Here is a 27,099-nt window from a genome sequence, read left to right on the forward strand (position 1 = left end):
TCTCTATTGATTTTGATTTGTAATATATTTACTCTTGGTCTATTTGTTTTGACAGCAAAATTTTAGGATTATCTTATTATGCTGTTTTTAAAATGTCATTGAATATTTGTATTAAAATTTTGTAGACAAAATGTCCTAATTATGTTTTTTTAGCCAGTTTAAAATAAAGTGAATATCTATCTTGACCCCTTGCATGGGTGCTAGAATGATGGTATTCGGAAAATAGAACATGAGGAACAGACTCTATAGAAAAGCAATAAGATGGCAAGCGAACAACGCATATAAATTAAGATATATATCTACATTCTAAGTAAGCTGGACAATTCAACCCTAGTAAAATTTTATTGCTCTCAGTTTTAATTGAAAAGGGCAGAGTCCAAATAAAGGATAGAATGATGATTGCTTAGTGTTACAGTGACACCTTGATCTCATTTCTTCAGGTTTTGTTTATATGCCTTGACTCAGTCTTTGGAAGAACATAGTATCACCATTAAATGTGGCCTCAGTGGCCAGACTGCCTGGGTTTAAATCAGCTCCTCTATGTATTTGCTGGACTTCAGTTTACTCACAATGGGATAACAGTGCCTACCTCATAGGGTTATGAGGAGAATTACCTGATATATACATATACATATATATATATACATATACATATATATATACATATACATATATATATATATATATATATATATATATATATATATATATATATATAAGAACTTCAACAGTACACAGACAATAATGTTAGTTATGTTAAGGAGATTTTGAGCTATAAAGACACATCTTGGTTCACGAGAGGCCAGTTTACCTACATATCCTTTTTTTTTTTTTTTCTCTCCAAATTGGAAAGTCTAGCCTGTACAGCATGACCCAGTAAGGCTGCACTCTCATACCTGGCGTTCGCTGGTATCAAGGAAATGCTTCTGAGCTTCTGTGCCTGACTTATTTATTGTTGCATTCTGGCAGCCAACCCCTTTCCTCCTGGCAAAAATAGCTGCGTTTCATTAAAATTCAATCTTTCTTGATACCATCTCTGCTGGATGTTAGAGGGGACTGCTAGCAGTGGAGCTTTAGCAACCTAATTAAGAATGGATTTGGGTTGAAATTTTCTAAGTACTCTAAAATTACAGTCTGTAAAGTTTCTCTCCATGTTTACCCACTTCCTTGTGCCCTGGGCTCCCTGTTTCTCCCCAGCTCATCCCGCCATCACAGGAGCTGGGCCGAGTCTCCGTGGCTTTCCCGAGTTGGACACTGACATGACTGTGGCTTCGTATTTCAGGTGCAAGTCCTCTTCCGTCGTCCCGAGTCCCCGCTCCCAGGCCCCCTGGATGAGTGACGCCTTGGTCTGCCATGGAAGCTGGCCCTGCCCTGGCCTGGCTCCTGCTTCTGAGTCTGCTGGCTGATTGTCTGAAAGCTGCTCAGTCCCGAGACTTCACCGTCAAAGACATAATCTACCTCCACCCTTCAAGTAAGACTCCATTCTCTTCACTGCAGAAATGTCGCTCGACTCCCAATAAGATTTGAAAGTTGAAAAATGGCCGGCAGGAGGCAGCCTTCCGCTCAGGCGAAACCTGGTGATTTAATTGCAGGGGGGCGCGTATGCGACAGAAACATGCGTTGTGTTGTACCCTCCCCTTTTTACAGGGTGTTTGTATTTGAAGGTAAATTATTAGGCTTGTTTTCTCTGTTCCCTGTGCCCTCGGTCGCTCTGATTCTGAACAGCCTTCCCTCTGACTCTGCCAGCCCTCGGTCAGTTATCAAAGTCAACCGCCAAGTCCCAAGTCCCGGGAGGAAGGTGTTTGTAAAAGATCAGGCCTTTATAAGCAAGATAATAGCTGGCCTTCCTGTCTGTGCATCTAATTCTCAGTTTCAGCATAATTGCCTTCCGCCACTTCCTATTCCCTGTCCCTTTCAGTTTCCTGTGTTTAAGAATTATCTTGGGAGTGTATAATGATGTGTGTCCCAGGTCCCTTCCCTGGAGTGTCTGACTGCATCTGTCTGGGTGGTCCCCATGGATTTTTGCTTTCAGCAAGAATTTCAGGTGCTTCCGCTGTTGCCGATATTCTAAGGATCACACTTCGGGAAACACAGCAGCTTTCCTTCTCTACTGGTCACCATCTCTGTATTTATCTCATCTCTTTTACTTTTGCTTGACTCCCTGCTGGAATGCCCCTGAGCTGGGTATGTAGTGTGTGGGCTGACCTTTAGCATTCGCCCTGAGGTGCATTACCCTTTTGAAATGTTCTGTTTGCCAAACATTTTTGAGCCTCTACTGTGTGTCAAGCATTGTGATCGGCGTAAAAAATGTAAAGGCAAATCAACCACAGTCCTTGCTTTTGAGGATCTTGTAATCTACAAGGTGAAGGAAGTCACCTGGACTCCTTCAATGCCACATGATTAGAATATTTAACGTCTCCGTGTTCTGGTTGAATGAGAGGTGGTCCAAGGAGTGCACAGGGGCTTGGAGTCCACCTGACTTCGGGTTAGGACCTCCCTCAGCTGCTTCATAGCCTTCTGACTTGAAATAAGTTCCCTAACTTTGTGAAGATTAAATAAAAGAATGCATACAAAGCACTTAGCACTGTGAGCCATAGGAAATGCTCAATAAATGTTAGGGGAACCTTTAAAGTGTTGATTTCTACATTTCTAACATGGTTAAAATGATACATACCCTATAGCGTTGTTTTGTGGACTAGAAATAATATCTGTAAAATGCTAGGCACATACATAACAGGCAATCAGATGCCTGTTACTTATGATGTTGTGCTAATTGTCTCAGACAGTAAACTGAGGATGCTGAAGGTACATCACTAATTTTTTAAATCCAGATATACATTTAACCGGCAGCCGAAAGTTTCTTTAGACTTACTGCTGTTGTACGCTCTCACCAGTATAGGCTGGTGCCTACTGGTTAGTTGTATGGAAAGCTTATCTGGCTGCTTGTTTTTGCAGGGCAGTTTATTTTAGTAACATTCATGAAAAGAAGGTGCTTTGATAGTTTCTCTGTTTTCTAAGATTGCATTTTATTCTTTTCTCCAAAGAACCATGCTTTTTTATTACAGTTGGTGAACAAAAACCTAGGTTTCAGTCTCGTGGGTTTGATTGCCAGGACTTTCAGCTTCTGTGGAATTCTTTGTCCGCTTCAGTGACAGACTCAGAAGTCACTGGGCCTCAGAACAGACCCATGCCTGGCCTTCTCTGAGGCTGTGATTGTACACGCAGGGTGGAAAGGAAAATTAAGGGGGGGTGGATTTAAGTGACCAAGAACAAAACAAACACACTCTGCTTGTGCCTCAGGGGTATGGTGGGTCAGTGCTGGTGTTGAGTGGACCTCTATTTGGAAAGTCCATTTCAGAATGGGATCTTTGAAGGATGAGCTCTGCCAGGCTGGAGGGGCAATCACCTGTGCTCTTTAGAAATTGATGGAAAAGTTCCATTCATGTGACCTATGTTGATTAAATAGAGCCATGGCCTGGTTAAAGAGAGCTCACTATAAATAAAGAATTGATGGAGTATTCTGATGTGATTTTGGAATATAGAGAAGGGTAGAAGCAGCTGTTTCTAAACTATGTTGTATGTAGATGATTCACCAGCAGGTCTGGGCTGAGTTCTCTTTCAGAGTCTCCATAACTGGTCACAAGGAATATAAGTTCTTGCAGGAATCAAGTTCCTGTCCATGGTTCCTACTTGGCCATAACTTTGTTTATTCTGACCACTTTAAAGCAGAGTTAACTTCACATTTCTCTGCACTAATTCAGAAGTTTTTGGTGTTGTTTGCTTGTTCTTACACTTTGATTTTTTAAACGGTCATGGTCGTCTGCCCTTGAGCAGCACCCGGTAGACTATGTTTAGATGAAGCGATCTCTCCACAAATAAGCAGGTTTCTGTAGAACATAGACCACAAAAAATATATGAAGGAAACATGGGATTATTTTGATTTTGAATTATTAATAAAATCGCCTCACTTTGTAGATGGAGACACAAACAGCTTTCCTAGGGTCGGCGAGTGAGCCAGATTCCATTAATATTAGATACTGCTCAGAACCTGCCCAAGGAGAAACGCGGTGACGCTGGGGATGTGAGAAGATACACAAGTTTTCCACACCAGACAAACATAAAATCATTTCTCCTGGGCCCCGAACAGCCCTCAGAGATAACAAGTGGGATGAGATTGGAACCCGGGTTGGGAAAGTTCAGCCTCCCATGACTAATCTCCTTTGCTCTCTGGTTCCCTGATCTTTGAAGTTTCTAAGCCTTTAAAAGAAATAAACTTTATGGCTTTCAAACTTGAGGCACTGTCCTCAATAACATTCTTTTCTATCGTGTGTATGGGTTTTTTTTCTTTTTCAAGTGAAAAATGATTAATTTCTTCCTAGCCCATGATTAAAGTACCAAAGCCTAATAAAAACCTTCGAAGCAGGAGTTTGTATTAAGAGACATGAAGCTACTTACTTGGCTGTTAGACCTCATACAAGATAGCAGAATTTAACATCCTAAGTGACTTCAACATGTTCTTGGCCTCCTTTTCATTCTTTGTAATAGAAACCTTTCCTGGGAAGTTCAGTTTTCCTCTGGTTGCATATTCTGAGTCTTTCCTTAATTATGTGGACCAAAGAGCTATCTCTCTACAGGGGGCTTGTTTATGCCCAGATAGTGAGCCAACGAAGTTTTCCCATAATTCTACACCACGTTAAGTCTTAGGGAGTAAGGGGACTTTCTAGAAAGGTACCAGGAAATGCACTTCTACCAGAAATATGTTCATGGTATTAAAATTATACTGACAATATGTTGTTGCCTAGTGGACTGAGAAGATCAATTTATTAGATTTCTAGAAATTTTGTATTTGCATCCAGTTTCCAAAAACAATGGAAATTAATTTGGCAAGAATGAAAAAAAAAAAAGTTTGGATGCATTACACATCAGCATACAGTTCAAAACAAGATTCTCTTCTCACCACGGTTTTGGTAACTGAAGGCCTTTGTCCTGGCAAAAGTTCCAAGGGATGGAAACAAAGACGAAATCTTTTCCGATGCCTTACAAATGAATTATGGTCGGTTGAACCATGGCTGACCAGGAGAGTTAATGGACAGATTATATTACAGGAAGTAACTGGGCACTTTGGCTTTTCTTTTTTTCTTTACAATAACCTTCTCTTGAGGGACCAAGGACTTATGCCCTGAAATACTTATGCCCTGAAATACTAAGCTTATTAACTCTGTGATCAAGAGCCAAATTAGATTCATTCGCAGCTGGGGCCACAACGATTTGAAACCCTACTTGCTCTGTAACGCTTTGAAGTAACAAAGAAGAAAACTGCACATCTCTTAGAAACCTCTTTCCGTCCTTTTTAAAAAAACTTCTTTATCAGATTCAGTATCAGTTAGCAAGTTACTGGAGATTAGTTGTTCATCTGAAGACCTTGTTTATTAGCTAAATATTTCCAGAGGGGGGAATTTGACCATTACTTGGTATTGTGCTGTAATTATCGACTGAAAGCTGAGTCTGTTTTCAGAGATTTGTCACTGAAAAGGGTTTGATTATTCACTGATCAGTACTACCTGCCAAGGTGTAAATACAAGTTCCTATAAGCAAACATTAGACTGTCATTGTTGAGAATGCAACAGATATGAAGTTGTGGATTTAAAAATAAAACTCACTGGAAAGGAGATCATTTGGTTAATTGGCAATGATACATGCTGATAAACACATTCAGAGAGAAAGATTTTTAACAGAGCTTCATTTTGCTACCATAGTGTTTTGGCTCATATTCCTGTTTTAATTTTGACACACTTTGAGTTAATTTCAGAGTCCAGGCCTACTTGTATAAGAAATGGCAGTATTTAATTTAATATGTCACTAGTCTTTCAAAAGATAATTTTGAAGAGTCTATTAATCCAAATTTGGGAACACTACAACTTATTAGTGCTAGGCTTTCAATAAGTTTATTCTTGGAACAGCTGGATCGTCAATCTTCATTCAAAGTTCTTAATTTATCTCTTTGATGGGAAAGTTTCCAGGAATAGCTAATCCAACATTCTAGCTAAAAGTTTTACAGGCTTCAGTGACAGACAGATAAAATTGGATACTCTAGTGAATTAATCACACAAGCTGAAGTATTATGGTTGGCTTGCTGTCATAAACCTTAGTGAATACGATCGTTTTTTGAGAAATGCTGTTCTTTGACAAATTATTTACATCTTTTTTTCAAAATTCCTGCTTTAATAATTCTACTTCAAATCTTACAAACTATTTTAAAGTTCTTTTGCACTTATTTATATATTAAATAATTTAAAGTGGATAGTGAAACTATTTTTAATGTATCCAATCAGGATAATTTCCTAAAATATTTTGTATGGTTTTTAATAATGGTATTTATAAAAATAATCTAATTAAAATGTCCATAAGAGTATTGAATGCCTTTGGAATATGAGGACCTATTTATTTATTTAGTTAGTTAGTTATTTTGGTTGGGTGAAGCATAGGGGATCTTAGTTCCCCAACCAGGGATCATACCTGTGCCCCCTGCATTGGAAGCGTGGCATCTTAACCACTGAACCACCAGAGAAATCCGAGAACCTATTTATTTTAAATTCTTCAGGCATGTACTTACCTAAACTAGAATCTTTAACTCGAGTATAACCCACCTATCTAGGCAGTGGGATGTGAAGACATAAAAATTTTCTATGTGTAGTTTTACAAAATAGTTGATTTCTGTTTATTATAATTACATGATAGAGCATGTTTAACCAGAGCGAGTTTTCCTCATTGGGAATGCAGTCGTTGGATGGCTATGCCTAGGCTGCTTTCCATCCCTCATTTTTAAGAGGATCCTTGCTCTCAGCATCTTTCTGTTTATGAACTTGAGTCACCAGCCACTAGGAGGAACATAGAACTCTCAAATGGGCCCATTAAAAGTTTCAGTTACCTGTCTTTTTTAGACAGTTTATGACTTTTGATCATGTTAGGTTATTGGGTATTGTCAGAGTCAGCTCTGTGAAATACTACAAACAAATGCGAGGATGGGCAGCTATTCTAAGCAAGGTGAAAATCAGTTATATCTGGCCCATAATTCTGGCCTTAAGCTGCTGCCTCCTCCTTCATTTATTTTTGATAACATACTTAATTGGTTCCATGTGGGCAAAGTAATTTACCCTGAGATGATTATTTCCGCCAGTGGGACATGCAGGCTCAGCCATCTGTGAGGGAGAACAGTTGGCTCCTGCAGATGAAGTGTTTGCATGTTTGCAGCTTTCAAAGAGGCCAGGTAGTTTTACAGATTAACACACACACACACACACACACACACACACACACACACACACAAGTTCTGTCTGTGAAAAGCGAAACGCTAAGCAACAAAGCAAGCAAATGATTAAAACTAAGCACCAAGTGAAAGTACATCAGGGAAAAGGACAGAGATGGCCTGGCCAGACGTTCCTTTTGGATCCTGGTCCTTAATTACCAAGGAGACCCTGGCATGCTGGGCACTCTCCAGAACCTGACTCCCATGGTTGCATCCCGCCTGAACACAAATGCAAGGCAAAGAATACAAGTACCTGGAGGACAATCCCTTCAGAAGGCAGGAAGAGGCAGCTCAGGAGTGGGGAATGGAGGGGAAAGATAGGAGCAGCTTCCTGGAACATCCCCATGTGCCCTCAGCACTCTGCCCCAAGACATTGGCCATGGGCCCCCGGGGCCCTTAGGAGGTTCACCTCTGCACAGGCAGCATGTATCTTAGCAATGAAGACTCTTAGCTGATATTTGCTATCCCCTGAGATTCTTAACCATATCAGGTCCAACCAGATAAAATTATAAGATTGAACCAAAGAAACTGTGTAGGTAAGAAATGATCAAGCATCATGATTGAACCTAATATTTATATTTATTTACACGATGATATGTCTACAGAAGTTGACACATAAAAGTAAATCACAGGAAATCCAGAGTGCCTTTTTTTAATTGACATTTTTATTGAGATTATTGTAGATTCATCAGCAGTGGTAAGAAATAATATACAGAGATTCCATATGTACTTTACCCAGTTTCCCCCAATGGTAACATTTTTTAAAACTGTGGAATAATATCACAACCAGGTTATTGACACTGATACATTAGTCTACTGGTCTTATTCAGACTTCCCCCATTTTACCTGTGTTCATTTGTGTGTGATTTTGTGTGTGTGTGTGTGTGTATATGTGTGTATTTAGTTCTACATAATTTTATCACATGTAGGTTTGTGTATCCATCACCAAATCTAGACACTAAACAGTTTCAATAGCACAAGGATTCCTCCTGTTGGCCTCACACCCATGTCCGTCTGAGTCTCCCCCCACTACCTGGCAACTGCAACCCCTGGCAACCCCTAATGCTTCCTCCATTTTTAAAATTTTCTCATTTAAAAAATGTCACACAAATGGAATCATACAGTATATAACCTTCTGGGATTGACTTCTTTCACTCAGGACAACTTCCTGGAAATTCATCCAGGTTGTTAAATGTATTAATAATTCATTTTTATTGCTGACTAGTGTTCCATGGTATGGATGTACCATGGTTTGTTTAACCTTCACCCATTGAAGGACATCTGGGTTGTTTCCAGTTTGGGGATGTTACAGATACAGTTGCCATAAAAATTTGTGTACAGATTTTTGTGTGAATGTAGGTTTTCATTTCTTCGGGATAAATGCCCAAGAGTGCAGCTGCAGAGTCATATGACAGTTGCATGTTTAGTTTTTTAAGAAATTGCCAGGCTATTTTGAGAATCCTTTTTAAAGAATAAAAGCGTCTCACTTCACCATGCAGGATTCTGTGCTCAGTCTAAAAAATTAATCTTCTCTCTTGATTTTTTTTTGTAGCCACACCATATCCTGGTGGATTTAAGTGTTTCACCTGTGAAAAGGCAGCAGACAATTATGAGTGCAACCGATGGGCTCCAGACATCTACTGCCCTCGAGGTAAACTCTCAGTAGACACATTGGGCTGCCCAGAGCTGTCCATGAGTGAATGGCCTGCTGACTATGATGCATGTATAGAGAGAGGCATGCTTGCAATCTCAACCACTTCTCTTGTCTAAGGCTATTAGTAGATCTTTTATGCCACATCAGTACCTTATCATCAAACATTGTCAGAGACATAAACTGATCCATAGACTTGCCCCCTTTCTTATGAAGCATCGTTGGAGCTCCAAAAGAGGTGAGTGATACTTCTCACCCCCAGGCCCAACAAATGCCAGATAAGAAAAGAACAACCAGCCTGTAATCCACTCTTCGAAGCATTAGTCATTGCCTAGTAACTTCCTTTAAGTAAAAATATGAGTTGCTGTTCATATAAAGATCCCATTTATTACGTATCTTGCCAGAGGCTTCTATCCCGAGACTGCATGAAAGCTAGAATTCTCAATGTCATCATCGCACAAATAAAAACCCTGAGCTTTTTAAACTATTAAGTTCTCTTTGAGGGATGAGATGAATGCCCAATCAAAGCATGAAATTTTGACCCAAAGGCCCATTTCAAAATGAAGTAGATGCTTCATATTCATGTTCAGATCTCTTTTATCCTATTGAATAAAAAAGATGGTTATATTTGGATATGGAGTCACTGTTCATTGGCTGTTTTGTGTTTGAAGGAAAGTCGATTCATTTGATGGGGAGGTGATAGGATGGGATATTTTACTGACAAATGTTTGAGCATGTAGTTCGATGGGCTTCGCTGCTGATCTAATTCAGTTGTTAAAATGACTGAACACACCAACACCAACCTGTTATTTTTCAATGTAATGCAAGAGCCCTTCTACTCACCCCGGCAGAAAGCACTCTGTTGCCCCTGGAGGACTGGACATCAGGAGAGCGTGGAAACTGCAGTGAAGGACAGGTGTCAGCTACCTAATCCGGTGCTATTTATTTAACCCATGAGTCTCCACCCAGACTGCCCAGGAGAAATACCTGTGGGTCTTTTCAAAACCACCTGGACCTGCGTCCTGCCTAGACTAGTGGTTCTCAAACTTCGGCATGACCATCATTCCCTGGAGGGCTTATTTAAATACAGATCTCTGCCCCTAGCTCGGCCTTCCCCCTCCTTCCTATAGGTCTGAGATGGGGCCTGAGAATTTGCATTTCTAAAGCACTCCACAGTGATGCAGATACTGCTGGTCCGGAGACCAGGCATTAAGAAACACAGCTCTAGACCAACTGAGCCTACATCTCTGAGGTTAGGGCCCTGCACCAGTGCGTTTAAACAGCCCAGGTGATTCTAATGGAGAGTCAGGGACAGAAACCACTGGGAGCTCCTCTCCCCACTCATAGAAAGCAAAATGCACTGTTGTCATTTCTAGGTTCTTCTTATTTACTTTGAGGAGTAGAGATGTTGGTAGGGTCCCAAAAGACCACATAGAAGAGAAGAATGTGGAGACACTGATGATCGGCTTATTCACAAGCTAGGTGTCCAGCCATCCAGGTAATCAAAGAGAAGTTCCGTCCGCGTTGCTTTCTGCAGTCACGCACTCACTCCGGAATCAGCGGTGTTTTCTACCATTACCACTACAGGGTGAACGTTTGGGCGGGTTGCTGACGGACCTGATTAAACCACTGCTTCTCAAACTTGGCAGCACATTGAAATCACAGGTGAAAACACTGATGCCTGGGCCCATTCCCAGAGATTCATATTTAAATGGTATGGGTGCCGCCAGGCATTTGAATTTTTGAAAGCTCCCCGGCTGGTTCGAATATGCAGCAAAATTTGAGAACCACTGTAAACAGTGACTCTGGACAAAAACAGGATAATCTGCTTGTGTAGCCAATAACCTTTGGGCTGGTTCCTGCTAGGACAAAGCTGGCAGATGAGCTATTGAAGCTGTTGCCACTGGTTAGAGCTACTGTACAGGAAACGTGACAGCGCTTTTCTCAGTATTGCCCTGGCAGAGATGATACAAAGGAAAAGGAGGTTTTGTGAACTGGTGCTCTCTTGGGCCTTGGGCTGTATTTCACAGAGGCCCAGTTCAAGTCTGAAGGTGTGCATGTCTACCTCTGTCACAAGGGGAAAACAGAGACCATGACACTCTGCTTGAATTCTTCTCTGGAAATGAGGAAGTTCCATCTTGATGTGTTCTTTCGAGGTCAAAATCTATCCTTCTAAAGTACAGACACCTGGAAGTATCTCAGGTCTTTACACAATTTCTCCTTCTCCCCTTTTTTATATTTTTGTCCTGAAATTTATAGGAATAAATGGGAAGTGATGCCTTGAGATTCTTGACATAGAACCACCATGCCAAACCCTTTGGGGGATTATGCAGTGAACGATAGGAATCAAGTTTCTTCTTTCAAGGAGCTGGCAGTTTAGCTGGGAGATAAGATCTGAACATATCAAATGTCAGAAATAGCAGGACAAAGGCATGTGCCAGAGGAAACATGGAGTTAAATGCTTGGGAGTTTAAAGGAGGAATTGCAGTTTGGGGGGGTGAGGTGGCCAGTGACAGCATCCCGGGCTGGGGAGATGGCAGCAGCCCAACAGGTGGGCAAGGCGGGTGGGAGAGCGAAGGGAGCATATCTTCCAGGAAGTCACTCAGAGCAGAGGCATGGAGTGTACCCATGTGGGTTCAGTGGACAGGGGAGACCTGAACTGGGTGTAGCAGAATATGCTGGGGAATAATAGGAGCAGGACAGGGGAGCCAGGCTATTTTTGTGGGGCCTTGAACATCAGGTAAGGAGTGAGGACTAGCGCTGTAGACTGAGAAGAGATAATTCCTTCCTGTCCAGCCACGTTTGCCATGAACCATCAACATTTCCTCTGGGTTCTCTCCAGATTTTTTTAACAATGAAAATAATGCTATTATTATTAGATTAAACTATAAAATGTGTCTACTGAAAACTATTGAGTAAGCCTACATTTTTTTTTCTGTTTATTATTAGTTTGTTTGAAGCAGCCGTAGGACTACCAACAGGTTTGGTAAGGGCAGCTCAGTAACTGCTGTGGAAAGACGTCCTGACTTTCTGGGACCTTCCTCATTTTCTGTTGGTTTATTTTGTGATCTATTTAACGAGGTTTTAGTTATCACATGATGTGAAAACAACTGGTTGAAAGTGAAAAAAACCATTTCGTTTAAATATTGAATTTTATCTCTGTGGAATAAGCTTGCATCCCAAATTGCTTAGGAGATTGATTGAATTTCAAGTTCCCTGTCACTCTGACTTTTGAAACGTGTGTTATGTAAGTACTTCCTCCTCCATTACGTTGTTATTGACTTTGGCGCCTACAGATTCATGGGACCGTACTCCCTCCTGGAAGTGAGAATTTAAGATGCCCCCCAATAATGGACTGCCATTGTTCACCTCCTCAACTTCCATTTAGTCTTTGGCCCCTTCCTTTGCAATAACCTTAATTTCATCAACTGCTTATTATAAATCAATGCAATTTTCTTGCCACTGTGAACCAGAATGGTAAAGGATCTTGAACTCATATTCTATGAGGGACCAGGTGAAGGAATTGTTGAAGGCAAATAAGAGTTGAATGTCGCGTGTTCAGGTCCACATGGTTTTGCCTGTGACTTTTCTCTGTGTTGAGAGATTAAAAGCTCCTTGAGACAGGGACTGTCTAAGTGTTTATTAAGAGTCTGTAGAATTAAATGTCAAGTCAAAAACATGCAGTTTTTTAAAAGGCTTGTTCTGTGGAGGATACCTAAGCCACTAAGAATTTTATGTTCCTGCTTAATTATGAAGTGCAGATGCCTCCCTCAAAGGCAAAATCTTCACTGGAAACTATTGCTGATATAAAGTCAGACCAAGAGAAATCTTGAGATAGAGGGACGTGTATCCTTTTAGTTCCAGCTTCTATGCTGTTCACTGTTTTTCTGTGAAAGTAAAGAAAAATCTGAGCATGTCCCTTGGTGGCTCATTCTATATTTGTTATGTGGTATAAGCAGGGAATATAAATGATCCCCAGTTCAACTGAAGACAAGCCCCGCGGTTACAGATTTTCAGGAAAGACTTCTTTATGTCGACTTCTTTCAGCCCAAGCCCAGGCTGAGACAGACAACGTTTTCATTGACTTTACTTAAGGGTGGATTTTTTTCTCTTTTAGGCAGTGTTACACATAGGATATAGCCCTTCAGGGTTTCTGCCATTATACAGGGGTCTCTACACTACCTCTACACCCCATGAGGACCCAAGGCCTTGCATCTTCTTATCATTTATCTATTAACCTTCCCCTCTCCCACCAGGGTAAAGAATTCAGTACCTTCCTCAGTGTTGGCCCCTGGGATTTCCCTTACTTTCTGGAGAGTTCATTTGTACATTTACAAAAGGTATTGGTTGTACGTTATCCAACACTTCTGCCTGCTATGTAATGAGGTAGTGTTCAGGTGACCTATCTTGTCATATTGCTAAATGGAAATCTTAGACTTCCTCCTTTTTTATAGAGCAAAAAATTTTAAATTAAAGTTTAACATACATTCTGGAAAGTCCACAGATCATAAGTGCACAGCTTGTTGAATTTCCCCAGCATGAACATGCAGTGTATCTGCCACTCATGTTAAGTCGTAGGACCCCAGAAGGCCACTGGGGTCCACCAGGCTTTACACCCCACCTCCCAAAGGTAATGCAACTGTGACTGCCATGCAGATTTATATAAATGGAACCACACAGAATGTCCTCCTTTCTTTCCCACATTCTATATGTCAAATTCATCAGTGTTTTTTTGAGTAGCAAAGTCGTTCTTTCTCCGAGAAGTACAACAGATCATTTTATGAATCTACTAAAATCCATCCATTCCACTGTTGATAGGCATTTGGATTGCTTCCATGCACAGCAGTCTTGTACATGTCTTTTCGTGCACAGATATATGCATTTGTGCCATGTCTATCCCAGGTCCCACACCCCGGACAGGCGGTACTCATGCTTTACCTTTACTGGATTTTTTTTTTTTTTTTTTTTTTTTTTTGCGATACGCAGGCCTCTCACTGCTGTGGCCTCTCCTGTTGCGGAGCACAGGCTCCGGACGCGCAGGCTCAGCAGCCATGGCTCACGGGCCCAGCCGCTCCGCTGCATGTGGGATCCTCCCAGACCGGGACACAAACCTGTGTCCCCTGCATCGGCAGGCGGACTCTCACTGCGTCACCAGGGAAGCCCCCTTTACTGGATTTTGCCTAACAGTTTCTAGAGTTGCTCTACCAACGTGCAGTCTCCCCAGCAGTGCCTGAGAGTGCTGGTTGCTGCACAAGCTTGCCAACACGTAGTATGGACAGAAGCAATAAAAGCTAGAAGTAGATGGAACGATGCTTTTAAAGCACTGAATGTATATAACTGCCAACGTAGAATTCTATCCTGAGCCGGTCCGCTCCCCTCCTCCTCCAGACTTCCCTTGTCTCCTGGCTCCCCCGCTCACTCTGCATTCCTGTTTGCGACTCCCAATTCCCACTAGACTGACAAAGGTTCTGCTTAGCTTCTGGGCCCCTCAGCAGGGCTTTCTGCCTGTCTTCTCAGCCTCTTCATGTGTGCCACTTCTGAATCAGCAAGTGCCTCGAGGGCAGAACAGGTACAGGGTGTTGGGCTCAGCTTACTGTGTTGCTGGTTTTGCTGGTATCTTGTTCTTCAAATCCTATCTGCCTTGGTAGCTCACCTATGCCTTCATAAGATTTTTGTTGCTATTTTCATTTTATCCTACCATTTCTTGGTTCTTCTCAAGTGGCATTGGAATTCTCAGAATCACTCTTCAGTTAGAAATTTTCCAGCAACTTTTTAAAACAAAAGTTCTTCTGTCAGCCTAAGCAAGATTTTTTTTGGTACCCTGAGAGCATCTGACCTACTCTAATTCAGTGTTTTTGTCTAAGTATTTTCTGTTAACACAGTTGCCTCAGATAGGAAGCATCCATTTGATGCTTTTGCCTGTTGCTTTGATTTTAACTACTGTCCACCGTAAAGTCCTGTTTATCCTCACTAGCTTTGCATCCTTTTCCAGCCACCTCCTTGGCCTTTGTCTGGAAATAAAAACATTGCTTTCTGAGTTTCAGTGATTTGCTTTAAAAGAGAGATTCCTCAAGTGAGCCTGTCACCTGTCCTTAAGAGCTGTGGATGGTGTTTTTAAAAAAGAGAGAAGTATCTGTTTGATGGTTTCTTCAGGAGTTGCTGACTGCAGGGTAAAGGGGAGCAGTTATGAGTCAATCTGGTTGATAAGTATTTAGTTTTAATTTCTGCCTTGAGAAATTTCTTACTTGGGAAAGAAAAGAAAAAACTAGGAACTACTAGTCACTCAGTATTATGGGAGATTCGTCCATTTTGTTAGATCTACTTCTAGGCCATTCATTCTCATTGCTGTGTGAGTATATGCCATAACTTATTTATTTATTCTACCATTGGGCATTTTTGTAGTTTCCAAGGGGTTTTTTTTGTATAAAGAATTCTTCTATGAACATTCTAGTACTTATCATTTTTGTTGGCTATATATGTAAGGGTGGAATTGCTGATTCCTAGAATATGCATAGGTTTAGATTGAGTAGATCCTGGCAAATAATTTTCCAAAGCAGTTATACTGTGTGAAAGTTGCACAACTGATTGAAATATAGTATTATTTCACTTTCAAATTTGAAGACATCACTCAAACTACAAAAATGGAAGAGGTGTTATAGATATCATAGAACTAAGTTAAAATGTTTTGATTTGGTTCAATCTTGAGTTGTAGAAGTCAGGTACATGTATTCTTCCCACCCATCTATCTCTATTCTTAATACATTAAGCACCTGCTATATTGTGCAAGGTCCTGTGCTGTATTTGGGGAGGGGACGTGGCAGGGAAATGCAGACATGAACAAGAATGGACTTTATTCTCAAGAGGATTATAATCTTGAACAGTAGATCTTAACTGGGAGTGATTTTGCCCCTCAGGGGACATTTACGAATATGTGGAAACATTTTTGGTTGCCACAGTTGGGGTTGCTACTGGCATCTAGTGAGAAGAGGCCACAGATTCTGCTAAATATCCTACTTTGTACAGGTCAGTCCCTCAAAACAGAACTAGCTAGCTCAAAGTGTCAGAAGTGCTGAGGATTTTTGGAAAGACAGAGCAGATGTATTTTTCTATTCTTCCTTCTAAGTACAACTAAATTCCTGAATATTATATATATGAAAAAAAAGAAGAAGGCTCTGAAAGATGGAGAGAAAAAGGCACGCTAGCTAAGGACCTCAAGACCCAAGGAGGTGAGTTCTCTGGGTTTTCTTTTTGTCCCATATTTTCCAGACTTGGAGATGAAGAAGCTGGGAACCTGGAAATGCCACAAGTACCAAAAAAATAAATTCCAACGAGAGTTAGTCCTCCGTAGCCAAAGGACCAAGAAGCGGGTAGCCCAGAAAGACAGAAATCTTCTAGACAATGATCACTCTACTCCAGCCAAATACCACAGAAAAAAAAATTATAGGTCTCTCCCCCCAAGCTAACAAATTCTTACACTTCCATACTCAACAGGCTGTGATGAGACACACCAACCTCTCCTGAGATGCTGTCAGAAAAAAGTGAATAGGAGAGAATTTTATCCCCCCTAGGTGGTAATGAGGACTCCCCCATGGTGTCAGTAGAAACTATGTCTGGGGCCTGGATTCTACCCTCATCCAGCAATAATGACATTGTTCTCCCCCTCCCTGTTGGGGTTGTGTCAGAGGAGGCCTAGTGGAGAGTCAGGACTCCACTAGTGCCCAGTGGTAATGAGGCCACACACACATCAGTAGAGTGGCATCAGTTGAGGCCATGTGGGGATCATTAACAAGGCACTCCTACCACTCTCAGCCAGCAAGGTATCATAGGAGACCTAGTGAGGAACTGGAAATCCCACTTCCACCCAGAAATAATTAGGAGAGCCCTCTCAGCTGTGAAAGGAGACAGAGTAGGGAACCTGGACTTGAGTCACTGCTACCTAGCAGTAATGAGGCAGGAGCACCCCTTCCCCTACTGGGACTGTGTCAGAGGACGTTAGCTAAAACAGAAGGTTTAAATAAGATCCAGATGACTATACTACCCAAAGCAATCTACAGATTCAGTGCAATCCCTATCAAACTACCAATGGCATTTTTCACAGAACTAGAACCAAAAATTTCACAATTTGTTTGGAAACACAAAAGACCCTGAATAGCCAAAGCAATCTGGAGAAAGAAAAACAGAGCTGGAGGAATCAGACTCCCTGACTTCAGACTATAAGACAAAGCTACAGTAATCAAGACAGTGTGGTACTGGCACAAAAACAGAAATATAGGTAAATGGAACAGGATAGAAAGCCCAGAGATAAACCCATGCAAATATGGTCCCCTATCTTTGATAAAGGAGGCAAGAATATACAATGGAGAAAGACAGCCTCTTCAATAAGTGGTGCTGGGAAAACTGGACAGCTACATGTAAAAGAATGATATTAGAATACTCCCTAACACTGTACACAAAAATAAACTCAATATGGATTAAAGACCTAAATGTAAGCTCAGACACTATAAAACTCTTAGAGGAAAACATAGGCAGAACACTCTATGACATAAATCACAGCAAGATCCTTTTTGACCCACCTCCTAGAGAAACGGAAATAACAAAAAAATAAACAAATGGGACCTAATGAAGCTTAACAGCTTTTGCACAGCAAAGGAAGCCTAAACAAGACGAAAAGACAACCCTCAGAATGGGAGAAAATATTTGCAAATGAAGCAACAGACAAAGGATTAATCTCCAGAATTTATAAGCAGCTCATGCAGCTCAATATAAAAAAAAAAACAACCCAAGCCAAAAATGGGCAGAAGACCTAAAAAGACATTTCTCCAAAGAAGATATACAGATTGCCAACAAACACATGAAAGGATGCTCAACATCACTAATCATTAGAGAAATGCAAATCAAAACTACAATGAGGTATCACCTCACACAGGTCAGAATGGCCATCATCAAAAGGTCTACAAATGATAAATGCTATAGAGGGTGTGGAGAAAAGGGAAACCTCTTGCACTGTTGGTGGGAATGTAAATTGATACAGCCACTATGGAGAACAGTTTGGAGGTTCCTTAAAGTACTCAAAATAGGGCTACCATATGACCCAGCGATCCCACTACTGGGCATATACCCTGAGAAAAACATAATTCAAAAAGAGTCATGTACCACAATGTTCATTGCAGCACTATTTACAATAGCCAGGACATGGAAGCAACCTAAGTGTCTATCGACAGATGAATGGATGAAGAAGATGTGGCACATATATACAATGGCATATTACTCAGCCATGAAAAGGAATGAAATTGAGTTATTTGTAGTGAGGTGGATGGACCTAGAGACTGTTATACAGAGTGAAGTAAGTCAGAAAGAGAAAAACAAATACCATATGCTAACACATATATTTGGAATCTAAAAAAAAAAAAAATGCTCTGAAGAACCTAGAGGCAGGACAGGAATGAAAACACAGACATAGAGAATGGACTTGAGGACACGGGGAAGGGGAAGGGGAAGGGTAAGCTGGGATGAAGTGAGAGAGTGTCAAGGACATATATACACTACCAAATGTAAAATAGGTATCTAATGGGAAGCAGCCTCATAGCACAGGGAGATCAGCTTGGTGCTCTGTGACCAACTAGAGGGATGGGATAGGGAGGGTAGGAGGGAGTCACAAGAGGGAGGGGATATGGGGATATATGTATACATATAGCTGATTCACTTTGTTATACAGCAGAAACTAACACAACAATGTAAAGCAATTATACTCCAATAAAGATGTTAAAACAAAAAAAGATCCAGAATGTCATAACATAATACCAAAATGGCCAGGTTTCAATAAAAAAATCACTTGTTGTACCAGGAAGATCTCAAACAGAATAAAAAATGACAATTAATGGATACCAACAATGAGAAAGCTATAAAGATGTTAGAATTACCTAACAAAGATTTAAAGCAACCATAATAAAAATGTTTCAATGAATAATTACAAACAAACTTGAAACAAATGAGAAATAAAGTCTAAGCAAGGAAATAGAAAATATAAAGAAGAACCAGATGGAAAGTTCAGAACTGTAAATACTGTAACTGAAGTTAACACTGAGTGGATGGGTTCAACAGTAGAGTGGAAGAGAGAGGAAAGAATCAGTGAACTGGAAGGTAGAACAATAGAAATTACCACATCTGAACACCAGAGAGAAAATAGATTAAAAAATTTAAACAAAAACAAAAACAGAGCCTCAGTGATCTGTGGGAGTATAACAAAAGATTTAACACTGTGTCACTGGAGTCTCAAAGAACAGAAAAAGTGCAGAGCTGAAAAAAGTACTCAAAGAAATTATGGATTAAACCTTCTAAATTTGGTAAAAGATGAAATCCTGCAGATTCAAGAAGGTGGGTGAACCCCAAAGAGGATAAAACTAAAGAAATCTACACAAAGACACACAGACACAGAAAGGAAATTATGAAAGAAGGAAACTTGGAACAGCAGAAAGGAAGAAAAAACATGGTAAGCAAAAATATGTCTTTGACAATACAATATGACTGTCTTTTTTCTCTTGAGTTTTCTAAATTATGTTTGATGGTTGAAGCAAAAATTGTAATGCTAATGTGGTTCTAAATGTATGTAGGGGATTACTGAAGACAATTATATTACAAACAAGAGAGGGTAATAAGACATGAACAGAGGTGAGATTGCTATACTTCACTCGAACTGATAAAATGATGCCAGCAGACTGTGATAAGTTATGCATATAATTTAATACCTGAGCAACCATGAAAAACACACACACACACACACACACACACAAAAACTATACAAAGATATACACCCCAAAACACTATAGGTAACTCAAAATGGAATTCTAGAAAATGTTCAAGTAGCCCACAGGAATGCCGGAAAAAGAAAATAGACAAAAAACAAACAACCCAAAATAGAACAAACAGAAAATAAAAATTTAAATGGCAGAATTAAGTGCTACATATAAATAATCACATTAAATGTAAAAGTAAAAGGAATGGATTGGCAGAATGTACTAAAACACATGACCCAACTATATGCTATCTGCAAGAAACTGCGTGTGTGTGTGTGTGTGTGTGTGTGTGTGTGAATTTCATAAAAATTGTATTCTCCAATAGTTGATTAAGCTCTCTTACCCAGTTCTGATTTTAGTTGAATGCCAGTGAGTCTCACAGTAAAAGACTTTTGTTTCACAGCCTCTGGGAATTCCATGCAGTTGTGGAATATGAGATTTAGAGGCTGAAAGTAAACTGGTAGAAATTCAAATCCATCTTTTATCTTTTAGATAAAAGTCTTTGAAATCCTTTTAGTGTGAAGTTATCAGCAGGCTTGATTCTCATATAACCTCATTACTAACCCAAGGATTATTCAAAATGCATGGCAAGCAGGGCTCTGGGGCTGAAACTCAGTTTTTATCAATCCTACCACCAGTGATAAGCCACATGTGGTCCACCTAGTTCTGCTTGGGAAATTCTGCCTGCTTGCCCCGTCCTCTCACCCTGCCTTGGAGATCACAATACAAATTCAAGGCTTTTGTAAGTTATCCACTAAAGAAAGCTGCTCAACCTTGAGCATTTCCAAAACTTATTGAACCACAGAACCCTTTTCCACGTTAACATTTCACAACTCACCTTGGGGTTTTGCAAGGTAAGAACGGATATTTTCAAGTGATTGATGCTTCAGATCTGAGGTCTTTACTGTTGCAAGTAATGGGGTATTCTCAATATTTCTTTGCTGTATGGATTGGACTTGGTGAAGTGTAAGAAAAAATTCTTATCCAGTCTCATCACCGATCACCATTTTTGCCCTGGAATGGCAAGAATTGGCTTACTAGGTATTGGGCTTTTGCATATCATCTTGAAAAAAAAAACAAAAACAGGTTCATCAATTGTTTCTACCTTCACATAATGGAATAAGCTTCCAGTTCATAAATTAAAAGAGAGTTTGTTATGGACATAAAAGTATGAACAAAAAGTGGTTATATCATGTTCACCAATTGTTATTTTAAGGCCTATCCTTAAAACAAGATAATTCAATACTTGAGGGACAAACCTAATTTCCAAAACTGAAACCATTAAATGATTTACTTATTCCATAAATGTATGGTCTTATCTGCTCAGATTTACGCAATAAAACCTCTGGCAGCTGCTCCAGCTGCGGGAAGAGGAGACAGGAGATAAGAATGTTCCTGTATTTATTGCTTTCTTGAATGTCTGAAGTGGGAGTGGGGCTAAGAAAGGCGTCCCTAGCATGGCCATTAACATCCAAGTCTGATACTAAAGAAGTAAACCAGTCCTCTTTGAAAGATGTGGTAAAGCTTTCAGGGCACTGGCCTCCATTTGTTAAACTCTGCTAAAGTCTTTAAAAAAATCAATAAATAAATCATGCCATCTCCTCTTCATCAGAAAAACAACCACTCCAATTTTGAAATATTTTTGAGCTTTGGGAGAATCATTGCCAGGTGCAAAACTTTCAGGTTTTCTTGTGAGCTCATAGGGTGACCTTACTTTTACCCGACTCCAAAGAGCCCCCAGGATCTTGAGCAAGCTAGGGACTGCCCTGACCTGATCCCAAGTGACGAAATTCTGGTCGGGGGGCAGTGTGGAGACAGCGTTTGGGGGAAGGCATTGACACAGACTCAGTTCAGGTACACATACCAATGTTGGGCAAGTCTTCGCCCTTAGCGAGACTCAGGCCACTCAGGTTCTGTCGGGTGGGGATGTCTAGGAACAGTATTAAAACCCCTGATTTTCATGACTCCCAAGGTGTGTCTGTGTGGTCTGTATTAGCTCATTCTCAGGGCCAAAAATTCCTGAGCTTTCTTCTCTTGATGTTAGTACTTTGGTGAGGGGAATTTTTATTGCCTAATAAATAATATTATAGAAGGTCATAATTCCATATTAGCCACTAAATATCCAAAATGTATAAAGCATGAAAAGTTCAGTCCAAGATATGGATGAAAAACAGCTCAATGACATTTCTTAAGAATTATTCTTTTTTTTCTTTTCAATCTAAAAGTGGAGCAGGAACTTTCTCCTAAATCCCAGACTTAGAAAGCTGAATACCACCTGGAGGCCTTAAAGAATTACACTGACAAAGCCATTTTTCTTTAAATTGCAAGTTAAAAAATTCTCCATAGAATTTTGGAAGAAATCTCAAGTTTTCAGACTCCTAAGCTTAGAGGGACTCTAGAAACTCACTTCATGGTCTTCGTCTGCCTTTTTGGAAAGATACTGAAATCACGCTGGGGAGAGATGGTGAGACTCCTCAATCTGGAATACCTTTATTTTTGGGTTAGTTTTCTCCTGTCATGAATTGTAGGATCCAGCTATGCTCATAGGCAAGAAGTTCTCTTTTGGATAAAGTCATTTTCTCCAGATACAATGAATCTATATTTAATCATTCTGTCTTACTTGGAAATAGCTGTTTCCCAGTCGTGTGTGTGAGCACACACACACACTTGGACACACACACACACACACACACACCCGTCTCCCCTATAGTCTTTTCTCTCTTTGAAGATCTTTGTTACCTGCCTCACTTTTTTTCTTTTAACCTTGTGTTCTTTGAATGTTTTCACCCCTTCATCTTCCTGAAAATTACTATGACTCTCTCATCCTCAATCATTGCTCCAAACCTCTCCTCCCCTAAAAATAAAAATCAACACAGTGGCAAAATTTGTTGGAAGGCAAAGAGTAATACCACTGGGTTTTGGTTTATGGAGATTTTATGGGAAGAGAGACCAGTATTCTTCAGAAAACCTCCTTTCTACCACGGTGAAGTGGATCTCTCCAAGGAGATCTTTGGGACCAGACATCAACTTAACACAGTATATGTTCCGGATGCTGTTAGATCCTAGTGTCCACACTCCTGTTTCCCTTTCAAGCAGGTTGGGCTAACATTTCCTGTCTCAATTAAAACATATTTTCTCTGTTGACAGAGACTAGATACTGCTACACTCAGCACACCATGGAAGTCACAGGAAACAGCATCTCTGTCACCAAGCGCTGCGTTCCGCTGGAAGACTGCTTGTCCACTGGCTGCAGAGACTCCGAGCATGAAGGCCACAAGGTCTGGCAACAAAGCACGTGACAGGACAGTATAGTCAGCCTTCCTCCTCTCCAGACGCCCACCAGGGTTCATGAGCCAATCCTTACTCCCCGACGTAGGCTGGCTTTTGACTGTCTTTATACTGTTATGACAAGATGCTTCCTTTCCTGTTGGCGCTAAAAGAATAAAAATTTATACTAGGGCACAGGATAACTGGTATAAATTATGTAACCACAAGACCAAGAGGGCGTTGAAATTACTGTAAGCGCTTTCTTCACTCAGAAGAAAGTAATAAAGTTACCAAAAGGGACGGGAGCAAGGGGCCAGTTATGCCCTCATGGTAGAGCATTGCAGATGTGCTAACAGTTCAGTCAGCTGAAGATGGCCAAGGCAATTTAGCTTTGATAACTTTCTGTAAAGTGGGGTTCATATCTTTATTGGGATGCTGATTTGGGGAGGGTATCCATTGGCTCCTGAGTCATTTGAGCAGGTGACAAGAGGACCATCTCCTTGTGGGATGCCTCCCTCTGGTGCCTGGTCAGAAGCACTCAGTGTAAAACAAACTTAGAAGGCAGTCTTGCCTTCTATGGAGGAGGAGAATATAGAGACTCAGACAAAGGCAGCCTGACTCATGGCTGGAGTGGGGGGATGTTCCTGACTCTCTCGCCCGTCGTTCCGAGCTGGCTGTACCTGTGATCTTGTATATCAGCCCTCTTGACCTTTATTTGGAGGCTGCCCACTTCTCCCCATCAGGCTGCCTTCCTGGTGGTTGGGGTCAACTCCCACTCTTACTGTTAGTAGGGGCTTCTTTCTCTTAAAAAGACACCCAATTTTCAAGTAACTTGTCAAAAACACAACAAATTAATTTTTTTTCAGTTTTATTGAGAAATAATTGTCATACATAATAAATGAAATATGAAAGGTAATCCCAAGGGTCTTACTTGACCTCCCCCCTCCCCCAAGCTAAGCTTGGCTCTCAGGTTATAGTGGCTACTTTAGCAAAGTGGAAGATATAGATCAGAGAAGTGATGTCATGTGCTCAGATGATACAGCTAGTGACAGAGACAGAATCCAAAGTCACTTCTGACCTCTAGTTTCTCTCCTCAACATTATAATGTCATCTTAGCCCACGTCAACTGTGACCAAACTCACACCTCTGCAGGATAATGACTGTATAGGATATTAAGCATCACAGAGTTTTTAGAACATTACTGTGCATATGAATCACTTGGGGATCTTGTTCAAATGCAGATTCTAAATTGCTCAGTTTGGTGCAAGTTTTGAGATTCTGCATTTCTAATAACTTCCCAGTTGAAGCTGAAGGGACTGTACTTTGTGTAGCCAAGGCCTAAAATAATTCTGTCAATAATCCTTTTGGGTTTATTTTTTCTTATGATGCATGAGGAAAGCAGTATAATGCAGGAGTAATTGCGTAAATGAAAACCCTTCAAACTTTAACTCACCCACTGGAATGGAGCTAATTATGCAGACAATTCTAATGAAAGTAAATACTTAAGTTTAAATTCACTGCGTTGTAGCCACTTCACTTTCACTGTGAAAACTTGGCAAATGAACATTTACCATGAGAGTGTCTCTGAGAAAGGCAAGTATTACAATTCCCATTTCATAGATGGAAGGGCTGAGACCTAGGAAGACTGTAAAACTGTGTAATAACCACATGGTAGGATGTCAAAAACAGAGTGCACATTCCTAGAATTTAGGCTGGGGGATGGGGGTTTATTGTGATAAACCAGGTGAAATTTCATCCCACCCCCTTAAATGCAAGGTTGGTGTCTCCTTTGTAAAACAGGTAACTCTCATTTGAGTCTTGCTGTGAGGGAGACAATTCCTTCAAAAATCTCTGGCCCCCTCCCAGACCTGCCAGCTTCTCATCACCCTTCTTTTTCTCTTCCTTTCTTTCAGGTCTGCACTTCCTGTTGTGAAGGAAATATCTGTAACTTGCCGCTCCCCCGAAATGAAAGTGACGCCACATTTACCACAACGTCACCCATAAATCAGACAAATGGGCACCGAGGCTTCATGTCAGTGATAGTGTCCTGCTTGTGGGTGTGGTTGGGACTCACATTATAGCAGCTCAAAGGCACCATGTGTCGTAGCGATCCATGGGGACTTTGAAGGTCCATAGTCATGCATGAGGCATTGGCCTGACAGTAGTCACACGTGTGAAACCATAACACTCACGGATGTCTTCACGGCCAAGCACTTCCACTTACCACGGGGAACAAGCATTACTCCAATGTAGTCATTTCAAGTCCAAGACCTCATCAAAGCAGCCTGCCCCCCAAACCGTCCCTGGATTCTATACCATAAACCTTTGTTTCCCCTCCAAAAAAAGCTCAGCATTTACTGAGATTTGGGGCTTTTAGTTTGGAATACATGCACGAGGCACAGGAGGTCCTGCCGCCCTCTGAGATGTTAGGCATAGGTTATATGGACACGTGTAGATCTGTGTTCTTCAGCAGAAAGGTCAGTGACCCCTGATTTGAGTGGTCCAGTCATGAATTCATTTATAGCTTTAGAGTTTTAAAACTTTGATTCCCAAATGAATGGACTATTTCCTTGGAGAGTCTGACCAAGTCCCTAGAAAACTAGTAAGCAGTTTGTCCAATTTAATTGTCCCAATATTCTTCTCCCAAGGGAGGGACTCATGGGACATTAAAAAAAAAAAAAGGCAATCATAAAAGTTTTTTTGTATGGGAGGAGAGGTGGCTGGAGAAGGATTTTTCCCAACTTAATGGAACTAGCACCCATAAGGTGACTGTTTATCCCTTCATATAATTGGTGAGATTGGCCTTGATTTGGCACCTAACTGTGCTCCATGAAATCCCGGATTCTACCTGGACCAATAGGTATCCAAAGAGGCTGACAGCATATGGGGCTATTTCCTCCAGCCATGAGGTTCTATCCAGGCCTAACTAATTGAGACAGAGAGAGGATTTCAAAATGAAAGGCAGATGTGAGGGGTTGATCCAAGTTCATTGTGAGGGCACAGTAAGTGTCTCTGCCAAACCTTTCATCTGCAGTTTACACTGCCCCAGAGAGCTCTTTGTTCTCCCTCTTCCAGATCCCCAGTGACTTCAGGGAGAAGGTTCTGCATTAAGTTGTCTCAAGATTGATAGGAAAAGAAGATGTAATATCCTAGGATGAGAAGCAGGTGGTCCACTGGAGTGATGGTGAGATTAGTAAAGAGACCCAGTGAGATGTTTTTATTTTTTTCAGATGATTGCTTTTGAAGTAAATGGTAAAACTTTCACCATCCTTCCTATATTTTTGGCACCTCCAATTTTTTCTTCTTCCTTATAAATCAGTTATACAATATTTATTTTTGTATGGCATAACTAGAGACTAAAATATATTGTAAAAGATTCTTTATTCTGAACAAAACGATCAAATTAGAATACATATTTTTCAACAGTGGTAGAGCTTGTAATATATGTTTGTTGAAAGTTATCTATAATACTTGCACCAGTGTTGAAAAAACTTAATTTATGTTGTGAGCAAGAGTAATATGTTGGCCTCAAGGTTTTTGCTCGTGGTTTTCTCAGCGGTATTGTCCCAGAAGTATTCGGGTGGTGACCATCACTGGTATGAGTTTCTCTGCAGGGTTAGGGGGCATATTTCCATGAACTTTGGTGGAGTCGTTGCTGATCAGGAGGCCAGTGTTGTCAGGGTCCATCTGCCCTGCAGAGAAAAATGTCTCAGGCTCATAAAATGAGCCCCCCTCAGGGACCAAATGTGAACTGACAGCAGAAACTCTGAAACAAAATAATCTAAATTGCATCAAATAACCTTAATTCAGAGTTTGGTAGGTTTATCAATATGTTGCTTACAACTGGGGCACGGGAAGTAGAGGGAGAGAGAAAGCAAGACATTTACTAAGCACTTCTTATGTGCCAGACGCCACACTAAGCACTTTACATGAGTCGGGTCATGTAATCCCTGCAAGAACCCCGTAAGGAATGTTACTAGTATTTACACATTACAGATGAAGGTACTAAGGCTCTAAGAAGTAACATGAAGCCTTTCCTTCCAGTGTAGGTTATATGGGATGAGGTGGGATGGAAGACGAAG

General features: G+C 40.8%; 1 protein-coding gene across 1 annotated transcript; it reads left to right on the forward strand.

The window, feature by feature from the left end:
• Positions 1-1,353: 1,353 nt before the first annotated feature.
• Positions 1,354-25,098, forward strand: LYPD6 (LY6/PLAUR domain containing 6; the record flags this gene model as incomplete). Its single annotated transcript, XM_079710591.1, has 4 exons — positions 1,354-1,471; positions 8,859-8,957; positions 22,898-23,028; positions 24,931-25,098. 4 exons carry the CDS (start codon positions 1,354-1,356, stop codon positions 25,096-25,098), a joined length of 516 nt encoding a protein of 171 aa, XP_079566717.1.
• Between the last annotated feature and the right edge of the window lie 2,001 nt (positions 25,099-27,099).

This window comes from Hyperoodon ampullatus (assembly GCF_949752795.1).
Source record: "Hyperoodon ampullatus genome assembly, chromosome: 8".
NCBI classification, from domain to species: Eukaryota; Metazoa; Chordata; class Mammalia; order Artiodactyla; family Ziphiidae; genus Hyperoodon; species Hyperoodon ampullatus.